The 12,500-nt window shown below is 49.9% G+C and overlaps 1 protein-coding gene across 1 annotated transcript in view; it reads left to right on the forward strand.

Annotated features, from left to right (window-relative positions):
* dock11 (dedicator of cytokinesis 11) overlaps positions 1-12,500 on the forward strand; it is a 79,828-nt gene that overhangs the window by 21,032 nt on the left and 46,296 nt on the right. Inside the window, exons 10-18 of the mRNA XM_056576065.1 lie at positions 268-351; positions 914-1,054; positions 2,605-2,892; positions 5,527-5,649; positions 6,174-6,256; positions 6,756-6,878; positions 8,151-8,227; positions 9,471-9,655; positions 11,178-11,243. Of these exons, the coding sequence (XP_056432040.1) occupies positions 268-351; positions 914-1,054; positions 2,605-2,892; positions 5,527-5,649; positions 6,174-6,256; positions 6,756-6,878; positions 8,151-8,227; positions 9,471-9,655; positions 11,178-11,243 (1,170 nt within the window). The remainder of the gene's footprint in view (positions 1-267; positions 352-913; positions 1,055-2,604; positions 2,893-5,526; positions 5,650-6,173; positions 6,257-6,755; positions 6,879-8,150; positions 8,228-9,470; positions 9,656-11,177; positions 11,244-12,500) is intronic.

The following is a 12,500-nucleotide window of genomic DNA, read 5'->3' on the forward strand; positions in this document are numbered from 1 at the left end:
CCCTCGCTTTCTTCCCTCACACTTCTTTCATCTTTAATCTCTCTTCTTTACTATGTCTCCCCCCACCCCACTATATCTCTCTCTCTCTCTCTCTCTCTCTCTCTCTCTCTCTCTCTCTCTCTCTCTCTCTCTCTCTCTCTCTCTCTCTCTCTCTCTCTCTCTCTCTCTCTCTCTCTCTCTCTCTCTCTCTCTCTCTCTCTCTCTTCCCCTATGTCTCTCTCTCTCTCTCTCTCTCTCTTCCCCTATGTCTCTCTCTCTCTCTCTCAGTACGCCAGGGAGACAGACCAGCTCAATAAGATGAACAGGAACGAAGTGAGGCAGAGACTGTTTTCTCTGGACCCAGAGACACAGGTAACACAGCCGGCCTTCCTGCTTCTCTGGGGAACCAGAGGTTGCTGGTTCAAGCCCCACCTGGACTCTTTCCTTGGATTTGTATACAATTTTAAACATATACATATTATTCTTATTAGTTATATGTAAGTGATGCCGGCTTGTAAAATAGTTTGACTGGCAACTAAAAGGTTCCAGGTTTGATCCCCATTGACTGCCTACCCTTACCTCCCTGGTCATTCATAATCTCATAGCAAATTCTGCATATCAGGGCAGAATCTGTGTGCAATGAGACAAGACTTTGGTATCAGAAGTGCTCTGGTTCCTGTTTGAAGTCGGAGCGGTATCGACCAATCATGTTTGAGCGGGCTTTGGCTGCACGCTGACCAACAGTCTGTGTGGAGAGTAACATCGGCCAGCGGCTGACTTTTCAGATTGTATCTATTTCTTTGTCTGACTATTATCGATTTCTATCAGCTTTAATATCGTGTTCATTGAGGCCAGCTGATATGTGGAGTGCAGCTGAAGCCCCTCCAGAATATAGGGTCAGGCTGAACGTCTCCCCCTCTTCCCCTCCTGACAGCGGCTCGACTTCTCGGGCATCGAGCCGGACGTGAAGCCCTTTGAGGAGCGCTTCGGCCGCCGCATCGTGGTCAGCTGCCACGACCTCGCCTTCAGCCTCCAGGGCTGCGTCAGCGAGAAGGGTGACGGCGTCCTCACCAACGTACGCTACCGTGGGGCTCGCGCGCACGCACACACGCACGCACATGCACACAAACATGCACGCGTACAGATGCCACTCTCGCGCATGCACACAAACACACACATGCACACACACACACACACGCACAAACATGCACGCACATGCACACGCACACATGCACACACACACACACACACACACATACGCACGCACACACCCACATGCATACACACACGCACACACCGAATAGTGCATCCCTGGGCTGGAAAGAATCAAGTTGCAAAATAAAAGTCCTGAGGGATTAAGGAGGTTTGGCTCAGATGAATTCAAACAGATGTTTGAACAAATGCCACCTAACGACTATGGTATGAATTCTCAAAGTGTCCTCAAAGGAAAAAAGATGTGCAGCATAATCGATGTGTTCAATAGATGTTGACCAGAATCTATGTTCTTGCCTATAATCTTACCTATTTTGTTAAATTTGGTACATTGTGCTTAATATGTAGCTTCTTTCAATACTTGAAAGAAGCTGATCCTTGTTTCTGGTCACCAAGACCGCAGTTTGTGTATTTTACCGCTATTCAGCAGCCCACCGAAAGCCTCGTCCCAGATAAACCCATTTCATTATTCATACTGGTGCGTCTAGCCGCCGTCCCAGTGCTGTGGTGGTAAAAATACACTGTTATGTCCTTTAAGGTTTAAGCTCTCCGAAGTGTTTATTCTGTCTTGTCTTTTGTGTGCTGCTTCGTCTGGTACCGTCCGGACCAGTGCGTGGACCTCATTATAAGCTGTGTGCTACAGCAGCTCAGCCTGCCTTCAGGTTGCACTGTGTGTCTGCGTGTCTGCGTGTGGCACAGTCATAGACCTACACAGGAATCTGCTCGTATGATTGCGTAGTTTCAGTCGTGCACGTACATATTTATTTACAGTCACTGATTTTAATTAGTGTAAGTGGGCAGGATCAATGCAATATTTTAGTTCATGGCTTTTGGTTATGGACTTGATTAAAACTGTATCTAAGGATATGCAATTTTCTAAAAAATTTTTTTTTATATAAATGCAATTGAAGTTGTAGAATTATGCACCTTATTGACAGTTGAGGTAATCCGTAGATTACTCTTCTCTTCGTCGTTTGTCCTAATGGACTTCCTGTGGGATTTTAATTGATCTCACTCCTATCATCCTTTTACTCCTCACACTCCTCTCTCCCCTCTCATCCCTCTCCCCCCTCTCACTCCTCTCTCCCCTCTGACTCCTCTCTCCCCTCTCATCCCTCTCCTCCCTCTCACTCCTCTCCCCCTCTCACTCCTCTCCCCCCTCTCACTCCTCTCACTCCTCTCCCCCCCCTCAACCATCTCCCCTCTCTGCCCCCTCTCGCCCCTCCCCTCCCCTCTCCCGCCACTCTCCCCTCTCTCTCCCTTCTCCCTCCTCTCCCCCCTCGGCCCTTTCCCTCCTCTCCCCTCTCTCCCCCGCTCACCCCTCACCCCTCTCCCCTCTCTCAACCTTCTCCCCCCTCTCCCCCCTCTCCCCCCTCTACCCCCCCCCCTCCCCCCTCCCCTCCCGTTCTCCAGGTGGAGCCCTTCTTCGTGAGCCTGGCGCTCTTCGACGTCTCCAAGAGTTGCAAGATCTCGTCCGACTTCCACGTGGACCTGAACCCCCCCTGCGTCCGGGACCTGCTCCTCCCGGGGGACGCCCCGCCCCCCTCCCCCACCCCCTCCGAGTCCTCAGACGGGGCGGGCGGGGGAGGGGGAGGTGGAGGAGGGGGGAGCCCAGCCTTGGTGAACGGGGAAGGGGGGCGGGCCGGCGGTCTGCCCGCCCTGCAGAGGGTCTCTGAGGCCCTGCTGAGGTTCCCCACGCAGGTAACGGCTTGGATGTGTGTGTGCGTTTGTGTGTGTGTGTGTGTGTGTGTGTGTGTGTGTGGGTATGTGTTTGTGGTTGTGGTTGTGGTTGTGATTGTGATTGCGTGTGATTGTGTTTTTGATTGTGATTGTGTTAGTTTGTGTTTGTGTTTGTGATTATGTTTGTGTGTGATTGTGTTTTTGATTGTGATTGTGTTAGTTTGTGTTTGTGTTTGTGATTATGTTTGTGTGTGATTGTGTTTTTGATCAAACGAAGGAGATCCTGAACTTCTCTTTGTGCTGTGTAGTTTACGGTTACTCCTCTCCATAGCGACTCACAGTGAACTCAGATCCCGGGTAGTGTGGAGCAGGCTGGGCATCCTGATCAAGGATGACCAAGTGATTAAACATTTAGCACGGTCATGTCAGACTTCTAATGGAAGACATCTGCGCATGATTCATAATGTTTTCACTGGTTTTCCTGTGCAGTCTTGCTGTTTGGAACTGGGAGTGGATTGGCAAACAGTTTTATCAGCTAGCATCTGGGCAACCAATATAGTCCAAAGTCTAACCAGTGTATTAAATTAGGTTAAAATATGCCGACAGAGACACGATTCAAAGACACGATTACCACAGACGTCGGTTACATGAACATAAGATGCATTCCACATACAAACGTGATAGTTGTCACCTGCTTGCTGCAAACCTTGTGGGATCCTCCGTTGATAATGTGTATAAATAAAACCATACACGCGCATGCATCAATCCTGCATTTCATACCGCTCAGAGGCCACATTGCGCCCAGGACTGCAGCGCTGTCTGATGTGGCTCAGCAGACCCACATGTGCAGTCCATGCTAGGACCCGTTCACGGGGGTTTAATGTCCCAGGCCGAGGAGGGGGGGCGCCCCCCCCCCTTTCCTCTTCCCACTGAGGTAGCTTTTAAAGTCCTGGCCTTTATTGTAGGAAAGAATAGCGCATGTGTGTATTAAATGGGTATATGTGTGTGTGTGTGTGTGTGTGTGTGTGTGTGTGTGTGTGTGTGTGTCGCTTGGCTCGGGATATTCGGTGTGTACTGTGAAATCTGCCAGGTGGCTGTGAGATCAACGCATGTGCACGCGCACGTACAAACACACAGACACACACACACACGCGGCACGTTGCGTGACTTCCACACAGCCCTCAGCTATACATCTTTTGACTGCGCTTGATTCTGGGCAAGTTTTTATAACGATGATGTCATAGGCAGCACTGACCCGCTGTGGTAAATCTCAGAACAGTTTAGATTAGACACACACACACACGCACGCTCAGAAACATGTCATGTCAAACGACCCCACAACACGACTGAACTGTTCTGGAAGCAGAAGGAACAGATACCGTGTCTGGGAGCCCACGGGAGTGTGTGTGTGTGTGTGTGTGTATGTGTGTGTGTGTGTGTGTGTGTGTGTGTGTGTGTGTGTGTGAGGGGGGCAGAGAGAGAAAGATTCTGACTTCAGGGGGTAGAGCAAAGCAGGGGTTCCTACATGGCAATGTTAGGAACACATTTAACAACCGTTTCCAGCCTGCCTACTCTACCGCTAGCTAAATGACGGGCATTTTGTGTGGAAGTTCAGTAGACCTGCACACATACGCATGCAAACATACACACACACACACACACACACACACACACACACACACACACACACACACACACACACACACACACACACACACACACACACAGATGCACACACACAAGGTTCTCTGTCATTAGTGTGTTGTTGCGACTGGGCTTACCGCGGGTTAATTTAGGTGGGCTGGGTGTGCCCCCCCCCTACCGCCCCATCCCCCATACCAACTACATGAAGGGGCAGAAACAAAGAGGGGGTACCAGAGAGAGAAAGAGGATACAGATCTAATCAGCTATTATCCACTATGCCTCTTAAAGAATGGTCATTGCAATGCCTCATGGGTGATGAGAATGCCAAGACATTCTCTTTGGCAAAAGAAGAGGGCATCAATGTATTAGTCTCTGGATGAATCCCAACACTCTTCTTTATCTAACCTCCTATATTAATGGGCTGATTCCCCCACAGGCCGATATGTAGGATTTTGAAAAGGAGCAGCCGATACACAATGCTAGTAGCCAATGAATATAACTCTCTTTCTTCACCATCTCTGTTACGAAACACACACACACACACGCACGCACGCACACGCACACGCACACACGCACACACAGTGAGCTCTACAGGACCTATCATTAGCCCAGCGTGGGTTTCCTGTACGATAAAAGCAGTACTTCCTGTATGTGGCTACATTAGCGTAGCTCAGGAGAAGTGAATAGTACTGGCTAAACATCTCTTTTATCGCTTACATGGTTCTTTATTCAGCCTTAATACAGGCTTCATGATTCTCCTTCCGCCTTTATTCTGCCATCGTTAATAATACCTTCTTCATAACCATAACAATGATAATATTTTGTAATACGGTGTGCACATTAAGCACCCATCTCCAAGCTTAGCTTCACGCTAACAACACCCATGGCCGTCGTAAAGTCCCGCACCGCTGCCCGTGATTCCCGCCTCTCTTCGTGTCCGTCCTCCTCACCCTCCCACCATCGTCTGTCTCTCACTCTCTCACTCTCTCCTCCCCCCTCCCTCCCCTCCAGGGCATCTTCTCGGTGACCAACCCCCACGCAGACATCTTCCTGGTGGCGCGCGTGGAGAAGGTCCTTCAGAACGGCATCACGCACTGCGCCGAGCCGTACCTCAAGACCTCCGACGCCGCCAAGGTCGGTCGCCGCGGCAACGCACAGCCCCACGCACGCTGACACAGCAGAGCCACAGAACGGGGATATTCGCCGATCTGTGGCCAGCTTGGTTGAGTAAATGCTAGCGAGTTGGGGGAGCTGAGATGGAACCAAGATGGCCTCCAGGAGAGTGGGAGTCATCCACATGCCTGAAGATATATGAAGAGAACCCAATTGAGTTGGTTCGGTTTCAGTTGCTAACAGAGTTACCCAATAGTTCCAGTCACAGAAAGCAAAGTTATAAATGCTCTATTGTTTCTGTTTGCCAACTAAAAAAAAACAACCCATAAGAGATCCGTTTCTATTTAGCTCACTCAAGAGTTGCCAACTTAATAATCGAATACCTGGAACCACAGTTGTACTTATTTTATGTTAATGCAAACTGCTGTGTGTTTCTACATGTGTTATTCATTCATACAGATTATTACATTTTACATATTATACCAGTAACCCTCTCTCTCTCTCTCTCTCTCTCTCTCTCTCTCTCTCTCTCTCTCTCTCTCCAGACGGCCCAGAAGGTCTTGAAGGCAGCTAAGCTGACGTGCCAGCGGCTGGGCCAATACCGCATGCCCTTTGCCTGGGCAGCCAAGTAAGCCCCCCCCCTTCATACCTCCCAACCTGTCACAAACATCATAAGCAGGTCTGAAGCTTTTGACTGGCACGGATCAACAATGGCCGATGTTGCCTTTTAATGGCGCTGACTTCAACTGTCCTGTTTCCAAACGCTTCCGTCACTCCGGCTCGACCACTAATTGCTATGGCTTTTCTCCTCTGAGGTATATTGAACCAGGGCGAGGGAACACGTCGTGGGTCTCACCCTGGGAGTTGCCTGTGTGGTTGAGTGTGTACTTATTAGAGAACATTAACATCTACTTTTACCTTTTCCCTATGTGTGTTTGTTTGTGTGTGTGTGTGTGTGTGTGTGTGTGTTGGTTGTTATGCGTGTGTATGGTATTGTGTGTGTGTTCGTGTGTATGTGTGTGTGTGTGTGTGTGTGTGTGTGTGTGTGTGTGTGTGTGTGTGTGTGTGTGTGTGTGTGTGTGTGTGTGTGTGTGTGATTGTGTGTGTGTGTGTGTGTGTGTCTGCAGACAGGTGTTTAAAGACGCCCAGGGTGGTCTGGACATGGATGGGAAGTTCTCTCCGCTCTATCGTCAGGACAGCAGCAAGGTGTCAACAGATGACATCATCAAGCTGCTGGCTGACATTAGGAAGTGAGTCGATCAAACAGCAAACCTATTTCCTGTTTGGCGGTCTCCTCACTTCTGAGTTACTGGAACAGAGCATTCAGTATCATGTACCGCAGATATATAGCTTATAAACAACACTGTTGCCTAGCTACGTAACTGTGTTCTCAGATAATATGCAGTATGTGTACTGCGTTCTCGTGCACCCGTTTTTGTGAATATGTGTGTGTGCGAATGTGCGTGCGTGTGTGTGCGCGTGTATGTGTGTGCATGATTACAGTACAGTATGTGTTGATCTCACAGCTTCCTGGCGGAGTTCACACTACACACCGAATATCCCGAGCCAAGCGACACACACACACACACACACACACACACACACACACACACACACACACACACACACACACACACACACACACACACACACACACACACACACACACACACACACACACACACACAGATATTTATAGTATATATGCTGACGTACACAACTTTACGTATGCTAACAATATATAAATGTTCCACCTGGTCTCTGAATAGTCTGGTCATGTTGTGTGTTAATTATGCACAAGAAGTTGTGTGCGAGCACGCATACACACGTCTGTGTTTGATCACTGATGGCCTGTTCTACTGGATGACATCCCCGTTATAAAATGTATACATTATATATATATATATATACCTACACCGGTAATGTATACACTGGAGCATAGCGTGTCTATCGGATGCTTAGGTTGCTATTCAACACTGAACATAACATAACCCCCATTTCAACCGTTGCGGCCCTACTCGTCTTAACGGGAAACGTTTTGAAGGCGTAGCGTTTATGTGAGCGGTAGTTGATGACCCTGAGAGTTTGATGGTAGGGTGATGACGTTAGACGACCCTGTGAGTTGGATGGTAGGGGGATGACGTTAGATGACCCTGTGAGTTGGATGGTAGGGGGATGACGTTAGATGACCCTGTGAGTTGGATGGTAGGGTGATGACGTTAGACGACCCTGAGAGTTGGATGGTAGGGTGATGACGTTAGATGACCCTGTGAGTTGGATGGTAGGGTGATGACGTTAGATGACCCTGTGAGTTGGATGGTAGGGTGATGACGTTAGATGACCCTGTGAGTTGGATGGTAGGGTGATGACGTTAGATGACCCTGTGAGTTGGATGGTAGGGTGATGACGTTAGACGACCCTGAGAGTTTGATGGTGGGGGGATGACGAGAGACGACCCTGTGAGTTGGATAGTAGGATGATGACCAGAGATGACCCTCTCACTCTCCTCCTCCGTCCCGTAGGCCGGAGAAGAGTAAGCTGCAGGTCATCCCTGGACAGCTCAACGTCACCATCGAGTGCGTCCCCCCAGACCTCTCAAGTGGGTTTCTGCTGTCTCCTTAAGCACACACACATGCATGCGCGCACACATGCATGCGCACACACATAAACGTGCACACACATGCACATGCACACACATGCATGCACACACGCATAAACGTGCACACACATGCACACACCCGTGCACATGCGGACACATACATATTCCAAAAAAACACGTGCACGAGAACACACTTGCACGTGCACACACACACACACACACACACACACACACACACACACACACACACACACACACACACACACACACACACACATATGCACCTGCCCACATATGCAGGTGCACACAAACATGCAAGGGCATAAACATGCATGTGCACGCACACACATGCAAGCACCAACATGCACGCACCCACACACACACACACAGACGCTCTCTTTCTTTTCTTCTCTTTTTCATTTACAATCCACACGCACACACCCACATACTTATTTGCTCTTTCTCTTCTCTCTCCTTTACTCTCTCTGTTCTGAAACATACATTCACTTATTCACACACAGCAACAAGGACACAGAAACGACGTACAGGTTTATGTTTTGGGAGCAAGCACAAAATCCTAAAAAGTGTTCATCAAATCACCCTCCTCCTCCTCCTCCTCCCCCTCCTCCTCCTCCTCCTCCTCCTCCTCCTCCTCCTCCTCCTCCTCCTCCTCCCCCTCCTCCTCCTCCTCCCCCTCCTCCTCCTCCTCCCCCTCCTCCTCCCCCTCCTCCTCCTCCTCCTCCTCCTCCCCCTCCCCCTCCTCCTCCTCCTCCCCCTCCTCCTCCTCCTCCCCCTCCTCCTCCTCCTCCTCCTCCTCCTCCTCCTCCTCCCCCTCCTCCTCCTCCTCCCCCTCCTCCTCCTCCTCCTCCTCCTCCTCCTCCTCCTCCTCCGCCTCCTCCCCCTCCCCCTCCTCCTCCTCCTCCTCCCCCTCCTCCTCCTCCTCCTCCTCCTCCTCCTCCCCCTCCTCCTCCTCCTCCCCCTCCTCCTCCTCCTCCTCCTCCTCCTCCTCCTCCCCCTCCTCCTCCTCCTCCTCCTCCTCCTCCCCCTCCTCCTCCTCCTCCTCCTCCTCCTCCTCCTCCTCCTCCCCCTCCTCCTCCCCCTCCTCCTCCTCCTCCTCCTCCTCCTCCCCCTCCTCCTCCTCCTCCTCCCCCTCCTCCTCCTCCCCCTCCTCCTCCTCCCCCTCCTCCTCCTCCTCCTCCCCCTCCTCCTCCCCCTCCTCCTCCCCCTCCTCCTCCCCCTGCAGACTCGGTGACCTCCTCCTACATCCCGGTGAAGCCCTATGAAGAGGGCTGTGAGCGGGTGTCCCTGGAGATGGACGAGTTCCTCCCGGAGGAGGCCCGCTACAACTACCCCTTCTCCACCTACAAGAACCACCTGTACGTCTACCCCCTGCAGCTCAAGTACGACAACCAGAAGACCTTCGCCAAGGTACGCCCGGCTGGCTGTTTGCCTGCTCCAGTGTTGATTTGTGGTTAACTGTGCGCTAAATGTACTTGTAAAGGAGATATAGGATGGAGAGGGCTGAGGTGTGATGGGGAACCAAAATAGCTTCCTTTGGGGAGAAACTGAAAGTGAAACTAAAAGGGGAACTACAATTAGTCATGTGTTTTTCAAATTTCCAGTGAAATTATATCTATTGACGGTTTGGATGGATACATCTGGGCTTTGTGGAAGGGGGGTGTACACGGTGAGGCGGCAGGATAGTCTAGTGGCTTGAGGGGTTTGACAGCCATAAAAGTTCTGAGCTCGAACCCTGATTGCAGCGGTCTAGCCGTAGTCCTCCCGGTTAGCCATTGTCAAATAATAAGAGCAAAATCCAAACCCTGATGAAGAAAATATGGACTTTATCATATGAGGAGGACACATGTTCAGTGCCCGTTTAAACTCTAAGGGCGTACTCACACCAGGGAAGTCCTTTAGTTCGCTCTCTTTGGTTCCGGACCAAAATACATATCTATTTTATGGTGTGGTGCGGTTCCTTCTCACATTGCAATTTTCGCAACAAAAAATTGATCTGCGGACCGTTCGAACTCCTTCTCCCTCAGCCTGTTGCTGAATGAATTATATGCATCTGCACTTTTATGTGTGTTTTCTAGCATACTTTTTACATGCTTTTTGCAGCAGTCAGGTGAAAATTAGTCATGGCTCGACATGGAGCAGAGAGGAGACGAAATGTTTATTGGATATCGGACGCAAATATCCAATAGACGTTCCGTCTCCTCTTTGCTCCTTGTTGAGCTACAACAAATTCTCACCCGACGTTCCGACAATGTGCTGCTAAACTTGGAGTTACCGCTAATCAGGCTGAGTGGATGCCTGTTAAGTTCAAGAGGCGCATGATTTTTAGAAATAGATCGGATCGAGGTGCGTTCGCTTTCACGTCTCAAGCGAACCGCACAACGGTTAGTTTGGAAGCCAACGAGACCACCTCTCCGGCTGGGTCTCTGTCCGACTTTTTGGTCCGCACCCGAGTTTCGATGGTTTGTATTCACACCAGCCCACAAGGTCCGCACCAGCGATTCTTTTTAGTTGGGTCGAACCAACCAAGGCAGGTGTGAATACGCTCCAGAAGGATGCTTGGCCTCCTGTAACACCGCTCCCAGCTACCTCAGAGAACCGCTCAGTGAAACCAGTTCAGCCTCGACACTGCACTTTTGCAGTTCTTCGGCATTACACCCCAGTAGCCAGAAGTCGGTCAGATGAACCGAGGTTGAAACTAAAAGTGGCAGGCATGCATACACACAAAGGCCCCTTCCATATCCCAGTTCTAGTTCCACTTCCCAACATCATATATCATTTCAGTGAAAACACTAAAGGCCGGAGCTCGTGTCTCATGTTGAACTGGTCTTCAGTGAGAGTTTCGTCTCTCTTCTGGAAACCCTGGTGCAGACCTTCTGTGTTGACCAGTGATGTCTAACCTAGCGTCTGCGTGTCTGCTTTCACCCTCCAGGCCAGGAACCTGGCTGTCTGCGTCCAGTTCCGGGACTCTGATGAGGAGGGTGCCTCTCCTCTGAAGGTGGGCTCTGAGGAGGAGGAGGACGGGGGGGGACGTCCTCCTGTCCTCGTATCCTGGTGTGGTTGGGAGGGGAAGGCTTTGTGATCGCAGAACTCAGTACATGGGGGCTAAGCTTTGATATGTCCCTGTAGGGTTTATGTAATACCATATTTGGTGGTGTGTTTCCGTTATTCAAACAAACGTACATCTGAACTTGGTCCCATGTGTTAATCTATTGGGAAATTGCAAACTGAAACTATAGAATCTTGGGAAAATATGTATTATTTGCATTTTTCTAAAGAAAATTTTGTGTATTAATATCTTAGTTTATGTTCAAAGTCCATGACACCGTCCTCTTGGGAAACACGTTTCCCTGGAATATTAAAGACAACTTTTTGAGTTCCCTATTCCTGGAAATTGCGCTGTGAGGGAATTCCACGCAGTGTCAGCTCCTAACTTAGAAAGTAACCAACATATGAAAACAGTTGAAAGTTTCCTAATAGTGAGAGATTGTTCCTCCAGGAAGCCCATGGTCAGTCCTGCTGGCTTGTCTCCTAAGGTAGCAGGCCCAGCCAAAGGGTTCAGAAGAGAGGAGAGTGGAGTGGCTCCACTCAGGGCCAGGAACCAGGAAAAGTTTTACAAAAGATGCTCATTACTGCTGGCACGAGGAGATAATGACTGCTTTCTCTCTCTCTCTTTCACACTCTCTCTCTTTTACGCTCTCTCTCTCTCTCTCTCACTCTCTCTCTCTCTCTCTCTCTCTCTCTCTCTCTCTCTCTCTCTCTCTCTCTCTCTCTCTCTCTCTCTCTCTCTCTCTCTCTCTCTCTCTTTCTTTTGCTATCTCTCTCTCTCTCTCTCTCTCTCTCTCTTTCTCTTGCTATCTCTCTCTCTCTCTCTCTCTCTATTTCTCTCTCTCTCTCTCTCTCTCTCTCTCTCTCTCTCTCTCTCTCTCTCTCTCTTTCTCTCTCTCTCCCTTCTCTCAGCCTTTCTTGCCACACTAGTCAAATAGTTGCGGGTGGAAACAGCCTTCGGTGGCTCGCCGAGGTTTTCCTTTGCCGACAAGGAAGGGAGTAAAATAGTTTGGCGATGTGAATGGGTAGAAGTGTGTTCCCCCTCTACGGGCGCAATGGAGGCAGCAGGGACAGGGGCGGATGGACAGGCAATCTGTTGAATGTGCACCATCACATGAGCACAGCTCCAGAGAGAGGAAGCGAGACTGTACAATGATAGCATGGAGACAGGGTTTTCCCAGAGCTGTTGGGAATTAAAGAAATATAT

This window comes from Gadus chalcogrammus, chromosome 17, assembly GCF_026213295.1.
Source record: "Gadus chalcogrammus isolate NIFS_2021 chromosome 17, NIFS_Gcha_1.0, whole genome shotgun sequence".
Lineage (NCBI taxonomy): Eukaryota > Metazoa > Chordata > Actinopteri > Gadiformes > Gadidae > Gadus > Gadus chalcogrammus.